The sequence below is a fragment of the Tachypleus tridentatus genome, chromosome 7 (assembly GCF_004210375.1).
Source record: "Tachypleus tridentatus isolate NWPU-2018 chromosome 7, ASM421037v1, whole genome shotgun sequence".
Lineage (NCBI taxonomy): Eukaryota > Metazoa > Arthropoda > Merostomata > Xiphosura > Limulidae > Tachypleus > Tachypleus tridentatus.
The window spans coordinates 116,878,702-116,902,041 of record NC_134831.1 but is presented as its reverse complement, the minus strand read 5'-3'; the positions used below and the strand labels follow the sequence as shown (position 1 = coordinate 116,902,041).

General features: G+C 33.5%; 1 protein-coding gene across 5 annotated transcripts in view; it reads left to right on the top strand.

Moving 5' to 3' along the window:
- The window catches only part of LOC143256458 (uncharacterized), an 88,530-nt gene extending 68,705 nt beyond the window's left edge, over window positions 1–19,825 (top strand). For 4 of the 5 annotated variants that reach the window (XM_076513720.1, XM_076513719.1, XM_076513718.1 and 1 more), the window contains 7 exons: window positions 1,712–1,911; window positions 3,613–3,844; window positions 4,501–6,928; window positions 7,296–7,714; window positions 9,009–9,977; window positions 12,344–12,426; window positions 17,017–19,825. In XM_076513720.1, the coding sequence (XP_076369835.1) occupies window positions 1,712–1,911; window positions 3,613–3,844; window positions 4,501–6,928; window positions 7,296–7,714; window positions 9,009–9,977; window positions 12,344–12,426; window positions 17,017–17,944 (5,259 nt within the window). In that variant the 3' untranslated portion in view covers window positions 17,945–19,825. The remainder of the gene's footprint in view (window positions 1–1,711; window positions 1,912–3,612; window positions 3,845–4,500; window positions 6,929–7,295; window positions 7,715–9,008; window positions 9,978–12,343; window positions 12,427–17,016) is intronic. The other variant, XM_076513721.1, reaches the window with a different exon arrangement.
- Window positions 19,826–23,340: the final 3,515 nt, after the last annotated feature.

Genomic DNA, 23,340 nt, shown 5'->3' with positions numbered 1-23,340 from the left:
CACTTCAAAATTTTCCTGTTTGTCATCAGTCATCTTCCTGTATGCACATTCCTGCTTCTCTGAATGTTATTGAATTCAGGACTGTTGTGAGTAGGGAATTTTCAGGCATATATCTTTTACATTTTACAGGTAGTTTTGTACTGACCATAACACTTTTTGTCTAATTTTACCTACACTTAAGTCTTTTTTTATAAATGTAATGTGGTTTGAAATTCCTGAAATTTGGTCATTAACATATTTGCTTCCAAGGTCATATTTGTAGAATATTGCTTTGGCCCAACATTATGTTTATTGTTAGTTTTATGGTTTTTGATATAAATGTTTTTTTTTTTATTAATTTGTAAGAAATGAGTGACGTGGACCTCTAGGAAAGTCCGTTTACTTCCAAGACCATGTCACTTGCATCATTTTTGTTCTAACAAGAGGAATATTTTATTTTGTAATAAATAACGCAGCTGAGAAACAAAAAAAAACCCTTATTTCTGACAAGGATTTACAATTCAAATGTTTGGTTTATAATACACACACACACACACACACACACACACACACACACACGTGTTATCACTTTTTGTATTGCATAAAAGTAAGTGTTTTTGTGCCTAAACATTACTTTTATTCTTAAGCTGTTCTTATTGTTTTAAGCCTCATGAATCACTTATGGTAGCCCCTTACAAACTTAGAGTACTGTGAACCATAGCTGCATGACATGGATTGAACAACATTTGCATCACTCATACGATTGATGCAGGAGAGTGTTAATTATGGCTCACAACAAAAATATATAATTATAAAAATAAATTACCATGTAAAAGTAACAAGTTTTCTATGTTTAGTTTAGTGTATGATTATTTTAAATGTACTACTATTTCATAACAATAGTTATCTATTATTTATATATATCTATAAAAGTGTGAGTCACAGCTGACATTCATTTCAAGAATTTCAGACTACATTTGAATATAAGTTATAATTATTTATGTACTTGTGTACTGTAGTTTCACTCTTTTTCTTTTAACCTAATGTAACAAGTTGTTTTATTTTATCTAGACTTTATAAGTTTATAAGAGTATGAAATTTGAAGATACTTGGGTATTTACTTTGGAGTGTGAGTTAGTGAAACACTTTGGCTGGTAGTGATTTGTTTGTAACTTAAAGTGTAAACATTTTTGAAATATTATTTAACAAATATATATATTAGAATGAAAATTTGCAAAATTCTGGGTGTGTGTATAACATAGAAGAATATTGCAAGATATTTCAACCACGCTTACGTCTGTCATATCCAGTGCCGACTAGTTCTTTCACTCAGTACCATGGCTCATTAAGCTAGCTTGGATGTGAAAGACAGTGTGGTCTAGTTATGTACATCATCACTTTTGATGAGCAACAAGTGCTGCAGTGTGAACCAGATTAAACGAGTGAATTGTAATTATTATCAATTTTATTTAAGCCACTTGTCTACCTTAAGATAATTTGTTCAGTTTTTCACACACTGATATTTCTAGTCACTCAGAGAAGACACTTGTTTTTACAGAATGTAAAAGGGAGACTTTTCTTAAGTCATTCTGCAATTAAGCATTAAATTTACTCAGAGATGAATGAAACTTGTATGGAACTAGGTGAAGGTTTCAAGTGCAAATTATAAACTAGGATAATGCATATTTTAAAACTGGAGCATGTAGATCTGACATTAATTGTAAACTTACAGGATGACTTTCCAAGTAATGAAGTTAACCTGTCAGATAGAGTAAGAGATGTTGGTAATGGCAGTGTGTTACCTAGTTCTACAGCTTTGCAGCTCTGGCCCACCCTATCTGAAAGCACAGTAACCACTGAAGATGGAAGCACGTGCCCTTCTGTTTTCAGCAGTGTAGAGTCGGGGAGTAGGACCGGCCAGACAGATAATAGGTTAGTTACTGATGTTTCACTCTATTTTTTGTACTTTAGTTAGCTTGGAATATCTAGATACATGAAATAATTTATAGTTTTGACTATATACTTGACACATTTTAATAAATGTTAGAGTAATTTTTTCAAGTATATTGGTTCTGTACCAACAAATATTTTAAAAAATAATTTATTATCGTAATTTTGATATTTTAAGAGAAATATTACGTTTTACTGATAGAAATTAGAAAATAGCTTGGTGATCTGATTAAAAAGAAAAATACACTCTTGTATGAGCAGGTGATTAGGGTGCTCGGCTCACAGCCTGCGGGTCTGAGGTTCAAATTCCCATGCTATAAAATGCTTACACTATAATCTGTGGGGAACTTAGTGTTACGGTCAATCTCACTATTCATGAGCAAAGGAGTAGCTCAAGAGTTTGGGATGGCCAGTGATGATTAGCTGCCTTCCCTCAAGTCTTTCACTGTTAAATCAGGGATGACTGGTGTGTACAGCCCTCATGTATCTTTGTGTGAAATTCATAACAAACTGAACAAGAAAAGGAAAGCATATTTCTATGTTGTAAAGGTTGTTACAAAAGTGATTATTTTTTTTTATAATTAGTAGAATAAGCAAATAATGGTTTAAATCAAACAGCTGATCCACTTCATCTTGCATTACTTTATCAAACATGATCGGCTAGGCATCTGTTGTGTTGTTTTAAAGTAATAAGAAACAAAGGTGTAGTTGATAAGTTTCATTTATTATGCTGCCAAACAACAGTGAAAGTGTAGTAAATAGTACAGTATCAAACACAAGTTTCACCAGACTTGGCTGACTTTAACGGTATAGTTTACTGTACTGTTCACTACTCTGTAAAACCAAGGCCACAAGAGGAAATTCATAAGTCAGTGAATTCTGTCTTTACCAATCAGCTCCATAAATAAATATAGAAGGAAACACTTAGCATCAACAAATTGTTTTTTATTTACTGCTTCTGTTAACAGTGGTTCTATAAAAATGTTGAAGGTAGCAACGTTTAGAAATATTAAATAATATGTTTCATCTTGTTTAGTATAATGTATGTGGTGTCATTGTTTTACTAAAGAGAAGGGTGCTAGTTACAGAATTTATAAAGAGAAGGGTGCTAGTTACAGAATTTACTTTATACTTTTGATAAAATAACTTGTTTATTTAAAGACAAGTACAGTAATAACAGGATGTGCTTAGAGAATAAACACAATTTTGCAAAATATAAGCCCATTTTTCATTGTCTCTGTGAAGTATAGTGGGACATGTATTGGTTTATTCTCTCTGCCATTTTAAATTTCATCTGGAGGTGAGGGGAGGTAAGTTTATTTTAAGTCTGAATTTTAATGGGCTTTGGTGTTTTATGAGCATATGATCTAATAATAGTGTTTTTAATGACCATTAAAATGGTACAAATACACACTTTATATTTGTCTGTTGTTCTCAAAATAGACCAGTATCTTTAAAAATGGGGTGAGAAATTTCCTATTCTTGTTTCACTGAATGGCACCAATGGGTTAGGAGTTGAAAGTGATAGTATAGGCGTTTTTCTAACCACAATTTGCAGTTTCTTTTCTTTGTTTTTGTATAAAATGAACTTTTATTGTAGACCTAGAATGTGTTTATAGTGTGTGTGTGTGTGTGTGTGTGTGTAAAAAAAAGTTCTGAGTTTACTAGTTTTTTTTTTATCAGTGGAAACAGTAGCAGTGCTAGCACTCACCATCAGTCCCAGAACTTACCTCATGTTCCTGACTTGACTAGTCTACAACAAAAACTGGCTGAATTGACTTCATCATTAGCTCACTGTAGTTGTGGGGCCACTAGTACATTTGACACCAACCCATCATGGACAGTGGCCAGTGAAGCAGCAGGTGTACAGTCTGTTTCATCCCAACATCAGCAACATGGAGGACAAAATGCAACAGTAAGTTGGTTGTCATTTCACTTTTTTAATTTGAAGGAAGTAAAAATGTGATATTTGAGTAATAAAATATTACAACTACAAAAATGTAGAAAATAATTCTACTCGTTTGGAAGTGAAGATTGTAAATTTTTTTTTTATTATTATTACCATAGTGTTGCTATAGGGTTCTATAATTAAACTTGGAAACAAAAATGTTTAAAAGTCTATTTGAATGTTAAACTGTAAAAAAAATTGATTGGATGTGAAAAATGATACTTTCTGATCAATATTACTAAAAATTTGTATTCTAAAACAAAAGGAAGTTTTTTAATGTTTTTACGTGCAATGGCACAACATAAAATATAATAGGAAAACAACCCATTTATGTGAATTTATAAAGCCAAAACTAATTACTTTATACTAAGATTTTTTCTATGTTTTGTGCAATTTAATTTAAATATTTCCACTGTGAAAAGGAAAGAAAACATAAATCAGTCTGGAAAAGGTTAACAGGAACAAACCTTGCTGTAATTAGAGAGAGAAAGAGACAGAAAAAAAACAGCATTCGGTTTAAGCAACACCTTCTAATAAATCAGTCTACTGCCATTTTAAAATTCTATGTTTTATTTCCTTATGAGAAAGTTGCTTGATAAGGTTTGTTTTTTTTTTTTTTCCAGGCATATTCCACAGATAAAACCCAATCTACTTGTGATGGCACACTGACTGGAATCTCACCTGTTTCCCCACAGCACAAAGTGAGCACAGTAACAGAAGAACACTTACCCAATTTTGTATCAATATCACAACAGACTGGACTTCCTCTCTCTGTTGGTATTGATAAAGAAGCTGTAAAACACATCTACCTAGAAGCACAGAAACACACAACACATCTTAGTGAGGCCCAGACACAGACTACACCTATCTGTAAAAGTTTTGAGAGTGAGGAACATAGTGAAGGATGGCAATTGGCCACACCTGTTGCTGCTGCTGCTGGTCAGCTTGGAAGTCTACTGCCACAACCAACAAATGTTCTTTGTTCTGCTGTTAATACCAATCATATTATACAACAAACAATTGTCCCTTGCCCTACTGTTCCTGTTAGTCAACTTGCACAACCAGCATTTGTCCCTCAATCTACCATCTCTGTTAGTCAACTTGCAGAACCAGTACTTGTCTGTTACTCCTCTGTTTCTGACAGTCATTTGCAACAACCACTAGCTGTACCTAACCAACCACCATCATCAGTAGTTGTATTTCACTCTACCGTTTCAGATGGACAGTTTACACAACCAGCAACTGTTTCTGCTAGTCAGCTTCCAGTAGTTGTCTCGCAGATATTGCCCTCAACTGCTGCTGCAAACTCAATCACTACCAGTCATGTTACTGGTCAAGAGGTTCAGTCAGTAGCCATTCCTCATCCTGATATTATCAATCATTATCCACAAAGTGGTATTTCACTTGGTAAACATGTAGACAAAGTGACACAACCAGTCGTTTTCCCTCAATCTGATATTACCAGACAACTTGGAGCTGGACTACTGCAGCCACCAGAGGTTTCCAAAGGTGTTATTACATGTAATCAGCTTGATATTCCACTAAAGCAAGCACCAAATATATTTCAGTCATTTCCAATCACAAGTCAACAAGAGTGTTGCCTGATTCAACCAGCAGTTGTGCAGACTACATCTATGGTTAATGAACAAGACAGTTTACCATTACCATCACAGACGACAGTTGTTGGTGGGAGTGATTTTGTTGGTCAACTCACACAACCAGTTTCTGCTATTTCATCATCGTGTCCTCCTGCTGCAAGTCAAGTGAAACACTCTTCGTCCACTGTAGTTCTTGGTGACCTAAAAGATGAACAGATGCAAGTAACTCTTTCTCTGACAACTTTACCATATAATGTCTTAAGCATTTCACAAGCCAACTCTGTTAAAGTTAAACCTACAGTTGTTGATCTGAATATAACCAGTAATTCTTTTCTTGGGGTTGTGACTTCTCCAATGTCACCAGGAATTCCATTAGCAATATCCTCTTTTCCAACTATATCCCAGCCTGTTTCCCATCCACATGTTACTATAGCAAGACCCTATGTTTCAGAGATAGGTACTGTGTCTCAGCTAGAAACTGATTCATCAAAACTTTGTAAAATGGAGACAAGTGTTTCACCCTCTGCAGTATGCAAAGAGGGAAATCTTTCTTTGCCATCTCACTGTACTATTGTGCTTGAAAATTCCACAGGTGTAACTGAAGTGTGCCAGACACCTTTAGGTACTATGGAAGAAAGTTCAATTCCAGTGGGAGCAGTATCTTCTTGCTCTAAAACTCTTCCATTAATGTCTTCCAATGTAGATATTGTAATGCCCCGTAAACCAACTGTTGCAACAAACTTGGAAGATCTTAAACTGGAGCTTCAGAAACTCCACAATGTAACCAGTGCTTCTGTTGGGAGGGCTGCTAATATTGAACAAGGTTTACAAGCTATCTTTGCACAGTCTGTTCCAGCACAAACCTTTACTACTCCAGCTCATTCCCAGCCTCAAGTGTTATCCCACATCCATTCTGGAGAATCTGGATTTCAGTGTACTTCAACACCTGATACAGTACTGACCATCTCACAGCCTTGCACTTCTCCTTCTGCTGTTCCTGACAGTTTTCTTTTGCCCCAATCCCAACCTCAAACACCTGTTACAGTGAGTGAATCAGTTAGTTCTAGTATGCACAATCTGAGTGGATTTCCACATGGACATCTGTCTCAACCAATTACTTTGCATGCTAACAGTGTTGTTTTGCCTACTTTTCAGTCTAACTTGTCCTCTTCCACTACCATAAATACTTGTGTTACTTCATCCTGTTCTGTGCTAAAAACAGTTTCTCCACATGTAATGCTTCCAGGATTTCCAACAACAGGGCCAATACCATCACACGTTCCTTCAGACCAATGTCGAAATCCTAAAACCAGAGACCCTCTCTCATCAGTTTTTAATGTTGCAGTAGCTAATGCCAGTGTTTCTTCATTTCCTGTTTTGCCATGTGGACATAGCACCAATGTTGTGTCATCCTTTGAGAAAACCCCAAGCCTACTTACAAACTTTTCATCAGGTAGGTAATCCTCCAGAGCTCTTGCACAATAGCATAACCATCAGCATTATCTAAAAAAACAAAAAACTAAGTTTATTGTATTGTATGCAATTCAGACAACCCATTTTTTCTCTTTCTTTAGTTAGAAATCATATTCTAAAATAAATGAAGTATTTGTGAAATGTATAACTGTCTTTGTTTTTCTCCTCAGTTCTGTATTCTGAACCTATTTATAAAAAACATTACCGTGGATGAAAGACGACTTTCTAAAAACAAACAAACTACTGTACATTCTTAATATCTTGTGCACTCAATGAAATAAACTTGAAGAGTAAATCTATATTTTATAATTTTGTGCAAGTGTCAGTATTTGGGCTTTATTTTGTAGAGAACTTGGCTTCACAAAAGGTCCAAGTGTCTGCTGTGGTGACTTCAGAGCAGGAGAGCAGTAGGCTTTCACGGTTCCTCGTGACCCCTGTGAAAGAGGGACTTTCCGATCACATCTGTTCACCTGAAACAACTGAAATGAAAAGCTATTCAAACAGCATGGCGTCCATAATCGATACCACAAAAATGATCACTGTTAAGGCTTCAGAACCTCAATTCTGTGTTGGTGTCTCTCCTGTCAGTAATTCTGAACCAGCATTTCGATATGGCCGTTTTAAAGTAAAACCAGTGATCGATCAGGATGTTTTAACATGTACTCCTCAACCAACCACTGAAAGTGTTGATGAACTTTATAACTTGGAAGGGTTGAATTTTAACCCCTTATCTGTTCAAGATGGAAGTAGTCAAACTAGCCCAGTGGTAAGTTTGTGCTCATGGCATATTTTACCTGAAATTTCTTTTTTAGTGTAAGTTAAGAAGAGTAATCTGAACTAGTCCTCTTAAAACTGACCAATTTTGTATCCAACTGATCTATACCCGTGGTGCACACATTGTGGGGTATGCTCTCCTTGAGGAAAAAAAAACAAACTATGATTATAGGGGCATATAGTTACAGTTGAAAGTATAGGTTGAAAAAAATAGAAAGTTGGAAAACTACCATACAAATAATATTACCATAAATGTTAAGTAGTATAGTAACAACAATTAATATAGGAAAATAATGTCGTATATAAATGAGTAAGTTATACAGGGTGTGTGTTTGAGGTGAAACAAAATGCAAGTTTTAATAAGGGGAGGACAAAACAGGTTTATACTAGTTAAGACAATAGTAGGTAACATTTGTATTATTTATAACCCATATGTATATATTGTTAATCCAAAATAGTAGTGACTTAATTTCATGTTATATTGTTAAATAACATTTGCTTTACATGTTTTATTGAAAAAAGTATTTAAATATAACTTTTAGAACCTACTGAGTCCAAAATTTTGAAAAGTTAGACTTTGAAACAAACTAATTTTATTAACATTAGTGTTTTTATTTTATATAGAAGAATGACTAAATAACCACCCAAAATGTATAAAGTGACCATAAGAGAAGGGAATTAAAACTCACATTTAAGCCAACTGACCATCACTGTAAGCAGTGAAGGTCATTTAACTAAGATATTGACCAGTTCATTCATTTACCTTATGACATTTTTCACTGTTTTTTGATGTTTCAGTTCTTATGACTGTGTAACTACATTTATTGTCCAGTAATATTTGTTTCTGACTGTATTATAAAAATGTTGTCCATGTTAACGCTTTACTTGTCCTCCAAATCCTGCATTTGTTTCTGTGTATAAAATATAACAGATATACTGCTCAAAATATAAATAGAATACCCATTTAAAGTGGAAGAACATTGGCAATCTTCATTCATCTTCCAAATTTGTTTATATATGTAGTTTTGTGTATGAATATTAATAATACAAAACATAGGATTAGCAGTGATTCTCTTTTATACTGAAGTGAACACGTGGATTGGTAATTTGTTCAGAACTTTGTTTTGGCATATTAACCCAATAAGGTATATTAATCTCTGAATTATACCTTTATTCTATGTTTCTGTCATGGTTTTCTGTTTTAATAGCACTCTGCATGGAAACGTGTTTGTTTTATGTTAAGTGTTTGGTTTTCATTTTTTCTCCTTTTATAATACTATCATTAGGGCCATGACAGCAGAGAACCTGGGAACCTCCAAGATCCAAAAATCCCTTCACTTCATGTTCATTTGCCATTCATTCACGATCACTGTTCCCAGAGTGATCCTACTGAATCAACAGATTTCTATCACACTACAATGTCTAATCATACAGACATGGTATTAGGAGACAGTAATTTGAAACCACTGCAAACTTTATCAGGTTCTTCAGAATTTTTGTCATCTAGTCCTTCCAGAAAGTCAGTTGCCTCAAGTACGGACCATTTAGCACGTGAATCTCCTAATCCAGATAGCAGTATTAAAGACTTGTTAGGTGGTTACGCCACATTCTCTTCTCCAGAGTTACCACACAACTTGAAACAATATTCCACTGGTGATAAAGTACCTAAAACTTTAGAAATATCTCTTGCAAAAATAATGGGAAGTGCTAGAAGTCATCAACATCTTTACAACTTACCCACATGTTTACAGAGTCAAGAGTCTGAAATATTTACATCAGAGAGACAAAATGAAATGCCAACTTACATGACTTCTAGTTTCCCTTTAGCTCATGATAGCCAGTTTGTGCAAGGTCCTTCTCCTTTCTCTACTGAGTTAATGCCAGACCTTCCAATTCCATTACCTTTTAAAGATGCTCAGACACAAACTGACAGAGTCTCTTACAGAAATGTTGCTGTTAACACTGCACAAAAACAAATTTTCACAGACTTATCTAACTTGCTTAAGACAAAAAGTAAGCAGTCTGCTAGACATTTGAAAGATGATAGAGTGATGCTGAAAACTGGTTGGATAGCTAACACTTCTCACCACAGTTCTTCTCTCAACCTTGAAAAAGAGGTAACACAAATCACAAAATTCCATAGTGTTTCAGATTTGACCAGTCTATCCAGAAGCCACAACTTGAGTGACATGTCTGCCTTAGCACACAAGAGAAACGAACTGTTTGGACACTGTCTCTCATTAGGACAGTTTTTGGTAAGCCAATAGAGATGTGAAATCTTCACTTACTTGCACTGCCATAAAATAGCCATGCTTCATTAATGTTTTAAATATTCACGCATTTCTCAAATTTTTATCCACTTTCTTTTTGAGATTGTCATTTAGTTGGCACAAGTTTCCAGTTACGAACGCTTAAAATTTCTGTTGAATATACTTTTCAATGATATGTAATCTGTACCTTCCAACCTGGCTGTGAAACTTGAAAGTTACATGGTTCTTTAATTAGTACCACTTGCTTCTAGCTACTAGTCTTATATGTGCACAATAGTTGCAGCTACAAATTTGTATACAACTTTCTTGTTTTCTCTGTGATTACTGGTCAGTCACTTCCCTTTCTTCAATGCTGGATTGAGCTATTTTTGCACATTGTGTACACATTAATTCCAACCGCTTGTTTCAGCTGATTCCATATACTGACTTTTGTATATAGCAATATTTAACATTTTTATACTGACTTTTGTGTATGGCAATATTTAATATTTCTATACTGACTTTTGTATATGGCAATATTTAACATTTCTATACTGGCTTTTGTATATGGCAATATTTAACATTTCTATACTGGCTTTTGTATATGGCAATATTTAACATTTCTATACTGGCTTTTGTATATGGCAATATTTAACATTTCTATACTGGCTTTTGTATATGGCAATATTTAACATTTATATACTGGCTTTTGTATATGGCAATATTTAACATTTCTATACCGACTTTTGTATATGGCAATATTTAACATTTCTATACTGGCTTTTGTATATGGCAATATTTAACATTTCTATACCGACTTTTGTATATGGCAATATTTAACATTTCTATACCGACTTTTGTATATGGCAATATTTAACATTTCTATACCGACTTTTGTATATGGCAATATTTAACATTTCTATACCGACTTTTGTATATGGCAATATTTAACATTTCTATACCGACTTTTGTATATGGCAATATTTAACATTTTTAGGTAGAGAGCTGCTTCATAAATGAGATTTGTTTTCTGTGTAAGTATGTGTGTAATACTTAATGTGGACCTGTTTTACATACATATCCATGCCTTGTCTTTAGCTGAACTTGTTTTTACATTATAAAATTATTATATTTCTTACAAGTGAACAAGAAAACTGTACCTTCTAACAGTGTAGTTAGTTTCTTGAACATATTACTACTTCCTGTTTTAGCTCAACTTGTCTTTATTACTTATAAATGCTCACTAATCTATTACACAGGGATATTTCCTGCTTTATAATGGATATTGTCTTTCACACTTGTCAGTTCTTGCTGCAGTGTAGCTGATCTAGTTCTTTCACTCTTTCTGGTAGCTGTTGCATTTTAGCTGAGTATGTCATGCTTATTATTTGTTTCATTTTATTTGGAACTGTTTTTTATAGTTACCACTATGTGCTACAGTTTAAATAAACACACACACGTGTGTATGAACTTTCAGCTGTAATTTTATCTTTATTTCATTCTTAGTAATGGTGTCTGTATCTGAGCTGAACCTGTCTTTTGTATCTTACATAAAACTTGTAGAAACAAAAATGTGTGTAACTTGTAGCTTAATGAAACTTGATAATGCTAACCTGTAGAAAGTAGATTACTATTACCTACAAGGAATATCTGGTACTTGTTATTTGTAAGTGAATGTGTTTTTCATTTTGTTAATAACAATATTAACTGTTTCTGTTGTTGTTTCCTAGATATGATTCTTGCTACTGATTTTATTTCTTAACAGTGAAAGTTTTGCCCATACAAATTTGTTTGTATTGTAATATTTTAAAACTATCATACATTTATTACTAATTCTGATTTCTTTTTGTTTCCCTAACATTTTACATGAAAGATAAAATAAGGTTTCTGAACATAATCATTCAAGATTAATTAGTTCAGATTGATTTCATGATGTTAAGTTACACAAAGATAATTATAGCACAATTACACTTTCATGAGGAGTAAATCTTCAATTGTAATGGTTACACACATCAATGGTTAAAGGCTTGAAAATGTGCTTTCTGTTTTGCTTACATTTTCACGACAACAAATCCTGCTTCACAGTGATAATGTAGAGATTCAATACAGTTAGTTTCGTATGGAACCTGTGGTTACTACTATTCAAGCATATTATTGCTACTAGTCCATAGGATTGCTTTTATATAGACATTCATAACAATAGACAGTAAATTAATGCTTCATTTTTCAATACAGAAATATAATTCTTTCTTTTTTTTTCTTGGTTTGCTAAGAGCAGCTTCAAACAGTCTTCAGAGAAAGAACAAATACTTTCAATATTGTCTTCCTCACAGTGAACTTGAATAGATCTTAACAGTTTTTGTATGTTTTAGAATGCCTTGGCAAATGATGGGAGACAAGATTCAGATTTTGAGGAAGACCATGAGAGGAGTGAATATTTGAAAGTGTTAGAAAGGTATAACAGTATATTGATTGGAACAGTTTCATATGTATTTAATGTGATTAAGTAGCATTGTTTTGGTCTAACATAATTTTGAAATGTGTATGGTTTTATCATTTGGTTAATTTCAAATTATCTCCATTTTCTAGTCAGAAATGGTTTAAAAAAATTCTTGTGAGGATTGTTATACAGCAGAGAAATTTAAAAATCTTAAAATGTTTGCATTAACAGCCAATCAAGTATTAGTTAACCACTATATACATGACGTATTCTCAGAACATAAATGAAAATAATATCTTAAGAGATTTGTGCAGTAATGTTGCACCTTTGTTTATGAAAACACCATATATTCAATGAATAAGAATACAGAATTAGCTTGAACCTTAAGTTTTTTTGTTTCAGTGATAGTTATTTCCTACTTTGATCATTAACATCTGTAGAGACGTGGATCAGTATTCTTTCTTATGCTTAAGTTATTGACTTCAGTATATTTATGTGAGGTAATATTTAGTAATAATAAAAACATTGTGCAGTCAGTCACCTGCTAATACTTTTGAATATTGATGACCTAAAATGAAATTAATATTTTATATTCATGAGTGAAAGACTGATAACTCATTTGTCAGAAGTGTCAGGAAAAATAAAATCTGAAGTCCTGAAGGATTCAGTGAAGTGAATTTGTGTCATCACTTGATCACTAAGGTATACCAGTATGGAGAGACTACACCTGTCTTTAGTAACTCTGGTCAGAGGTCACTAAGATGGACCAGTATGGGGGAATCGCACCTCTCTTGAAAAATAAGACTGATTTTTGTAATGGTAACATACAATGAGGAGTACATCAGAACTTATCTCCAGCAGTGTTTTACATGCACACACATTGTAGTGCTAAAATTATTAGTTGATGTACTCCTCACTAGGATACTCAATATTTTTACTTTCAACAATAAATTGGAATTCATCGTGACAAGAAACACTTGGAGTAAAAATGTATTCTCAAGACAGCTGATATGAGGATAAAACTTTAATTAAAATAAAGTACAGAACAACGTTTCAACCTTCTTAGGTCATCTTCAGGTTAACAAAGAGAGTTTGCAACTGACCTTTGCCAGGCACATGTCTTAGGGACGAGAGTATAAATGGGTACAGGATTCTAGATGGCGTTGCAGTTGGATGTTAGGTTATTCATTAGTATAGGTATAAAGGTGTTCCTTTATATTGGTTTAATTTTAATTTTAGCTGCTGTATAAGTAGGGCTTCTTTAATTTTGCATTTGTTTATATTTTATATTTTCATTTTTTTTATGTACTCATTTTTGTTCATTATAACTATAGCACTGCCTTTATCTACTTTTAGAATTTTGATGATATCTTGTTTTAGGCTGTTTCTAGAATTAATATCTTTCTGTGTAAGATTATTTTTAGCTTTCTTTTCTGTGAAATTATGTTTATGGTTTTGTGTGAAAATTCTTTGAAAAAGTTGTTTAAAATACTGTTTGGAGAAATAGATGTTTCCAGTTCTACCTGGAAAGATTGGTTGTTGGTTGTCGAAGGTGTCTTCGTTCTGGTGGATGTTTTCCGTTGTTTTGTTTGTGATTTCAGTTTGTGTAGAATGGATCACTTGTCTTACAGACAGGCTTTCATTTCAGTGGATGGAATATTTCTAGGTGTTGCTGTGAAGTTGAGTCCTTTGTTGAGTAGATGTATCTCTTCATTGTGTAATTGTCAGTTGGATCTGTTAATTATGAGGTTGGTTGATGGTTCTTCATTCTGGCATCTTTTTTGTTGTTGACACCTTAGTTTATTTAGTTTTTGTTGTTGACACCTTAGTTCGTCTAGTTTTTGTTGTTGACACCTTAGTTCGTCTAGTTTATTGTTGTTGACACCTTAGTTCGTCTAGTTTATTGTTGTTGACACCTTAGTTCGTTTAGTTTATTGTTGTTGACACCTTAGTTCCTCTAGTTTATTGTTGTTGACACCTTAGTTCGTCTAGTTTATTGTTGTTGACACCTTAGTTCCTCTAGTTTATTGTTGTTGACACCTTAGTTCCTCTAGTTTTTTGTTGTTATGGTGGTGGTTCTTTTCCTTGTCAGTTTTACTAATGATTTGATTGATACTAGCATTGTATGAGGTCATAAACATCTGGTTGAATGCAGCAGGGCCAGTTGATGGTCTAGGTTCATTTTTTGTTTCTGCAAGCCATTTAATTCTTTGTAATTGTTAACTTAACTTGACTTTTCTGTAAGTTACAGATAATATTTGTACACTGATTAAAATGTTAGATGAAAGAAATGTCATTTTTATGACACAGATTGACTCTCAAGTGATCAGTTCAGCCTTACACCCACCACTATACTGGTACAGATATGTTGATGATACAATTTCTGGATTCACGTGTACAGAACACACACTTAGTTTTTTCAAACATATTAACTCTATGTGCCCCAACATTAAGTTCACCTGTGAACACAAACAAAACTAACCAAATAGCATTTCTCAACCTCAAGATCACAAGAACTGATACACAATTCAAAACAGAAATCCACAGAAAAATCACCCATACTGAATTATACATTCCCTGGGACTCAGCACATGAAACAAAACAAAAACAACATATTAAGAAACCAAATAAACAGTCACAAAACTATGTTCACCTGATAAAATTAATGATGAAATCAACAAAATGAAACACTTCATCAACAGCAACAAAATTCTTCCAAAAAACTGTGGAAAAAAAATCACACACACACACGTGATCATAAACTCCTAGAAACAACAAAGTATAAAACCTCACACTGCTGTATATTGTATGTTCCTGGTATCAGCAAAAAAATAACCAACATTTGGACAAAACTTAACGAAACACTACATTCCAGTAAACACCACGTTTATTTGAAAAAAACAGGTACAAAACTAAAGTCCATACTATGTAAAAACTACATTGACAAATGCAACACCAACATTATTTATAAAATACAATGCAACAACTGCCACGACTTCTATATTGGAGAAACAAAAACAAAAATGGAAACCAGGTTCAAAAAACAATATACACACACACACACACACACACACACACACACACACACACACTGCATGTTTTTGGATACTGCAAAGCAGATAAGCACAAAATAACCACAGAAAACACCCACATACTAAGTAGAGGAACAAATATAAATAAACACAATATTAAAGCCCTACTTGTATAGCAACTAAAACTAAAATTAAACCAGTATAAAGGAACACCTTTATACATATACTTACTAATAATACCTAACTGCAACGCCCCCTACAGTCTCGTAGCCATTTATATTCTTGTCCCTAGGACATGCGTTGGGCAACAGTCAGCTGCAAACTCTTTTTGTTAACATGAAGATGACCTAAGAAGGTTGAAACGTTGTTCTGTACGTTATTTTAATTAAAGTTTTTTACACCCACGTCAGCCGTCTTGAGAATACAATGATTTGGAATATTTTCAACTTGAGTAACTTGTTAAATCTCCACTGTACATACACTACTTTAATCTACTATTTTATGCCACCAGTAACAATAGTTTGGGATGTAATGTTTTGGGCCTGGCAAGGCCAGTTGGTTGAGGTGCTTGACTCACAATTTGGGAGTTATGGGTTGGAATCCCTGCCCCACCAAACATACTTGCCTTTTCATGTCATGGGAACATTATATTTGTTGGTAAAAGAGTAGCCCAAGAGTTGATGGTTATGAGTAGCTGTCTTCACTCTAGCCATCACTAATAAATTAGGGACAGCTAACTTAGATAGCCCTTGTGTAGCTTTGTACAAAACAAAATAAGTCAAGCGATATAGTTTGCTCTTTGGGGATGAACTCAAAGTTTTTAAAATTTTTCAAAACTACTTGCACACTAATTTGGTTGTGGATCCAAGACGTTGGTTAGAATATGTGTAATAACACGTGAATTACATGAAAAAAATAAAGAAATATATCTTCATTACTACATTTAATACCATTAACTACTGCTAAAATAAAATGTTTACAGTTGCAGAATGCAGGTTAGTTGTATTCTATTAATCATGTGAAGTGCACTTTTTTTGCTTCTGTGTATATGTTTGACAGGCATTTGTTGTTTATAGCATTAAAGATTTACAAATTTATCCTGATTTAAAATTATAGTAAACACTTACCAAAACTGTTGCTGAGAGACCTTTTATGAGATTATTGGTCTATAGTTAATGATGTTAAAACATAATAGAGTAAAATTTCCCATTTTGTTATCAGCACTGTTAACAGAAAGTGAGTGTAGTGAAACAATGAGCTTTCAGATTTTTATTAATTACAAAAGCTTTTCTTAATACTCTCTCTCTCACTGTTTGACTGTGCATTTGTACTTTTGTACACTAGCAAGAAAGAAAAATGAACGTGCTGTCTTAAGGTTTTAAGTAAGAACATTTGCTGCATGAATATTAAAGAAATGTTTTTACTTAGTTTTGTTCTCTGTCACATTTGGAACATAATAACAAATGTTCAGATTATGGATCAAATTTTTAATACTGGGTTTTGCCACTTAAATTTTTTCATCATTAATATTTGTTTTTCATTTGTCATTGACCCTTTAAAATTTTGTTTTCAGACAAAAGAAAGAGAGAGAAGAGTTGAGGCAAAGACATCAACTTGAGTTAGCTATCTTTAAGAGTCTGAAAAGTAGACCTCCAAATACAGATGACACACCAATATCACTCTTGGATGTAAATCAGTCCACTGGTGTTGAGATGAGCCATGAGGAAGGACCTTGTGCTGAAAGATTCCAAAAGAAACCACACATTAAGAATACCCAAGGACATATACCATCTAAACTCAATACCCATGAACATTCATTGCATCAACTCACAAACCTTTCTTTGAGCTCTTCTCCAGGGTCTTTCCATTCTGCTAGTAGCTCTCCTGTAGAATCTTGCCAGTCATTTCTCCATGTTTCTGAGAACAAGAGGGCTCCAGTACCTACTGTAAACAAGAATACAACCCCATGTTTTAATTCTGATAGTTCACCTTCTTATATGTGTGAGGACTGTTTATTTAATTCTTTGCAGTCCTCACACTATGTGAACCAACCAGAGGAGAACCTAAGCAATCCATCAACTAAGTCTTCATCTGGAAACTTAGCAAAGTCTCTCTTAAATCTCATGGAATTTGCTGGGCCTAGTAAGACCACAGAAACAAAGATGACACTGAATCAGATGAAACAAAAACAGTTACAAAGTGGAAACAGTGAAGGCATGATTCCATGTGGAACCTTACCACAAATAAAGATGCCCCTTTCATCACCTCAACAAAGTACTCTTGTCTTTCAGAAAGGCACTTCCACATCAAAACTTCCCAGTGCAGATTCATCTCCTCAGAATACTATGATGAACTGCAGCCAGTGTTTGGACAGCTTGTTGCATATTAATCAACCAGACACCCAACTCTGGTCTACAGTTTCTCCTGCGTCCTTTACTGCAACAAACACTACATTTATCTCTCGTAGTAGAGATTTCAATGCAATGAGTATGCCTCATTGATAAAAGTATTGCAGCACGTGATATTTGAACTTAAAAGTAAATTATACAATTGGTGCCTTTCTTCCATCAAAAAAATTATAATTTGGGAGGCATTTTGAATGTGAGAAAAACCGTTACTTGCTTTGGTGCTGTTCACAGGTTAATTTGTGAGAAGGTTTGTAACTGATTATAGTTTAGTGTGCTGGTTTAAAAAAAAGGATGATAGAAGTATTATTTTTCTGTAATAATTACAGCTTTCAGGTCCAACAAGGGGGTTAAGTATTAATAGAAGACACAATTGATTTGTGTCTGAGCATGTGTTTTAAATATGCAGAGTAGTACATTAGTACATGTGATTTTTATTTTTTTACAGTAAAAGTGAAGTGTGGGTGTTCTCAACCTATCCTATTATTTATTGTGTAATGCAGGCAATGAAAGTGGAATTGGAAGACCAATAATGCTGGAGGACAGTGAAAATATTTAGAACAAACTGTTTGCTGTTATAGAAGTTGCATTTGATGTTATAAAGTTAAAACCTATGTTTACTTTTTACATGCTTTAAACTGTATTGAACCATTTTGTTTAATAGCATTTTGATGTTTTTTTTATTCTTACACGTTTGCAAAGATAATTTCTGCTACTTTTTGTTAGAGGTAATTCATATTAATTTTTAAAGTTCTTTGCTTACTTATTTTTTCTTGTTAAATGTGAATGTGTTTTGTCACCTAATCCTCACTTGATTTCTTATCAATGGGTGATACTAAGCCAAAAAAATTGAATATTAAATGCCATTGGAGAAAGTCTTAAATAATCCATGCAAAAGATTAGTTTGTGTTACAATATCAGGTTTGAAGTGATTTTGATGTCTTTCTTTTATATTAAACAGACCAGAAAATGGATCTTGTTATTTAATATTTGGTAAGATGAGAAAAATATCAGTTCATCAAAATCATGCGATACACTGGAACAGATATATGTATGTACAGTTCATCAAAATCATGCGATACGATCAGATTTAAGTTTCAAAAAAAAGGTTTATTTTTTTTTTTTACCATTCTCTTAAAATTCTCATTGAAGTGGATTTTTGTGCTAATAGAATTATTTGTTAATGATATTTGGAAACAACAGAAAGCAGAAGTTGGTAACAAGTTTTGTAAAGTGAAATAAATAATTAACACCTTTCTCTGTTGCTGTTAATGAAGAAACTAGTTTTACTTGCCAGTGTTGCTGGAAGTTGAGGTAAAACAACATATTTGGTTGGACGGAGGAATACTGATATGAAGCTTAGAAAATAAATTGCTTTTTGAAATGCCATATTTTTAGTTGAAATGTGTGTAGAAAAAGGAAGGCTTGTTTTTCCACTCACATATGACTACTTGTTCCTAGGTGCTTTCAACTCATTAGTTTATAATGTGATATTATATGATTTCTTCAACTTCTCCAACTGTTAAGCCTTGAGGTACTGCCGACCCCAGAAAGAGAGCTGATACATAATTCCATTAGTTTTATAAAACCTTCAATTTTGTATGATGCTATGTTTAACAGTTAAGTCATTGAAAAACTACCATATTTCAGATAAGTCAGATAAATGTGAATAATGGTATCAAAGTCTTAGTGAAGAAATGTTAGATATGTTAAAGCTACGTAATTCAATAAATTGCTCAACGCTTATTTAAAAGTACGTGTTTGTTATCACAAGAACCTTCGAATTAGTGTTTGCCTACTACTACTGTTTGAGTGTGTGTGTACACTTAGGAAGGATGCTTAATTAATGAACACTGCTGGTTTAGGGTTATGTTTGTTTTGTGTAGTATAATCTCATTACTTAGTAAATAACGAAAAAATAAATTATTGCTATATCACCAAAGTCGGGTTTGCTCAATAAATATGTTGGCTTATCCATGCTTTAGTTCCGTGTGTTTATTCATTATAAAATAGTTGGTTAATGATATAATCCGGTATTTCTTGCACTCAACTAAATAATAGTATTTAACTTCTGTTTCGTTTTCAGTAGAAAGTATGTGCATCAGTGTTAAAAATATTAACGTTCTAAATTTGCAATAAAAGATAAAACATAAAACTTACCGAAAAGAAGTTTAACGTCATAATATATTAAATCATTTATCAGCTTTGTTCTATTTCGCCATATATCTACGAATATCTTAAGATATATATCTACGAATATCTTAAGACGAGTTTTGATAGCAATTGTTATGTATAAATCACCTTTGAATAAAGTAAAAACTTGTACTCACTCTTATAGCGTGCAAACGATTTGCAGTGAGATCATTTGACAACTGTATGCAAATCACGAACCTTGGGATTCAAGCTTTTGAAGCTTTGTGCTGTTAGTTTTGATTTGTATTTCAAGGAAAGTGAATAAAAGTAAAAACTTGTACGCACTCTTGTGTATTTGATAATAAACCGCTGATCGAAAAGTCATGCCTGTTCTAAAAACAAATCTTACTGTAAAACCTGTAGCTGGTAAAAAAGACTTGCATAGTTTGCTACATTACTTTGCCAAACATCACTGACATAGAAATGAACACTTAGTGAATTAAACCACCTTTGCATACGTGGTGAGATTAGGCTTAAGACCCTCTCACCAATTAATTCCACATCAGAAAATAAAATATATATTTTAGCTAGTTTAGTTAAACTAGGAGAACATTAGAAATAATACTTTTAGATAAAACGCTCTAGTAGAAATTAAACCAATTCAAAAATACTTGAAACTCAACTGAAGCAGTTCGCGATGTGTTTGACTTTGTCTAATAAGGAACAAAGAGAAAGTGTGTTCTTCATATTGAATCTATAATTACGCTACATCGTCATGTCCTAGAAAGGGAACAGAATAGTAAAACCTCTATCTTGGAGTAATTAAAATATTGTACAGTAGGAGAGAAATAAATGTAGGGGAAGGGAGAGATCCAGGTGAACCTGACCCTCCCATATCTATAAAAAATCTAAGCTCAGAGAAGGAAGTCTGCTCTGGTGATATGATTCTAATTGAGAAAAGATAAGGGATGATAATTATCTAAACATTATCTAGCTCGTGGCAACTGTTATGTATTATAATTTATCTCAAACGAGACTACAATTTATTATGCTACGTATTACAATTTAAAATGGTCTAAAACCGAGTTTAATCTTAATTGAGAAGCTAATTAAATGTAGAGATGTGTTAAGTTGTGTGATGTTTGCCGACAAGATTGATACACACAATTTTGTTTATTTACACAAACATATTTTAATATAAAAGTATGTGTTTTTTCTTATAGCAAAGCTACATCGGGCTATCTGCTGTATCTACTAAGGAGAATCAAACCTGTGAGTTTAGCATTGCAAATCCGCAGATTTATCGCTGTCCCAGCGATAGATATTAATATACAAACAATAATACAATTTATAATAACGGTAATTACGAGTAATAGTTTATATACAAAAAGGTTTAAAAACTTGCAAAGAGCATAGTCTTTTACCTGGTCTGGAACTAAATATTTTACCGACAGTTCACGATGAGCGAATTAATTTCGAGTTGATATCGGTATAGTTCATTTAACGTGTAACTAGTTAGCGAACTTTTCACTGATCGCACTTGAGTTTGTCACCATTGAGGTTATCTGATATTTTTTTAGAAATACTTACGTCTAATGGTAATTCACTAGAGTTAAACGGTTTGTAATGTTCGAAATCTGTAAACGTTTCTGGTTAAATATCTGTAGTTTTTCCAATAATAAGCGTTTATCACAGCTGTAGCTTTCGAAGTTTATAGTAAGTATAAACAACAATATAAAACAGTCCCTTCTCATTGCATTGGTTACCTTTTATAAACCTGAGAGATTTTCTAGAAAATTCATCTAAAGCAGAAATACTGGTATTTACGTTCATATATACATTATTTATTCTTACGCTCAAGAACCTTCTGAAAATTTAGTAAATAGGAGCGAATTTCACAATACACATTTAACATTTTTGAATGCAAAACAAACATCGATATAAAAATAAATATATAAGATTTAACCCGTTACACAACATCAATAATTTTGGATGACGCTTTTAACATACAAGAAAAGTCTCTTTGAAAATCAGGAAATACAAGCATTATCACTTAGTAAAAAAACGCGAGATTTCTCCATTCAGCGATCTGGAAACTGAATTATGGTCAAAGGTAAAATAATAATGGTTCTTACTTCACTTGAAAATAAACCTCTCAATAGCTCAGCAGTAAGCATCATGGCTCTATAATTGGGTTTTAATACCTGCGGCGGACACAGTACGAATAGTTCATTATGTAGGTTTGTACTTAACAACAAACAAACAAATTCAACATTATAAAACACCACATGAACTGATATCAAATGTTTTCTACGTATGGCCGTCGTTTATACTACATTGATAAAAAATCTGGGTCTTGTCTGATCCCCGTATTGACCCTGGTTAATACTTGAAAGGGTAATCATCTGGGAATACCACATGGTTATAGTACTTTACTTATATGCCTTTGGACTTACAATGATAAAAATCAGTTTTCTGTGCTCGTGGTGGGCAGAGGATATATAGCCCACCCTCAGCTGCAAAGCGCCATTTTTTGCGGATTAACAACGCTAAAAACCGGGTTTCGATAACCATGTTGGGCAGAGCACATATAGCTCATTGTGTAGATTTGCGCTTAACACACGTAAATATTATACACATAAAGCTATTCAGAGTTAACAGACCAGTAAACAATCAGGTTTACTTTGTTTTATGACAAACCCACCTGGGCCCGGCATGGCCAAGCGTGTTAAGGCGTGCGACTCGTAATCTGAGGGTCGTGGGTTCGAATCCCCGTCGCACCAAATATGCTCGCCCTTTCAACCGTGGGAGCGTTATAATGTGACGGTCAATTCCACTATTCGTTGGTAAAATAGTAACCCAAGAGTTGGCGGTGGGTGGTGATGACTAGCTGCCTTCCCTCTAGTCTTATCCTGCTAAATTAGGGATGGCTAGAACAGATAGCCCTCGAGTAGCTTTGTGCGAAATTCAAAACCAAACAAACCCATGTTAGATAGTCCGCTGTGTTCGCCGTACGGAATCTAACCTCAGATTTTAGTACTGTAAGTTCGTAAAGTTACCATTGTCCTACAGGTGGACATCAAATAATTGAAAATACAATCTTACAATAATTACACTTGGCGAATACCTAAATTGGTAGTTCTAAGTTTTCATTATATAAAGTAGTGAAATATGAAAACCTCACATGTATGAAATATGTTTAAGATTTAAAGTATCGACTGGTGAGTGTTTATTGAACCTGATGAGTGCCAAATATTCTTATAGAAATAATACGCAGAATAATATTTTGACAAAGAATCTTCACGGTGGTTCAGCGGAAAGCGTGAATGAGGGCTTATAACAATAAAAGTATGGGCTTG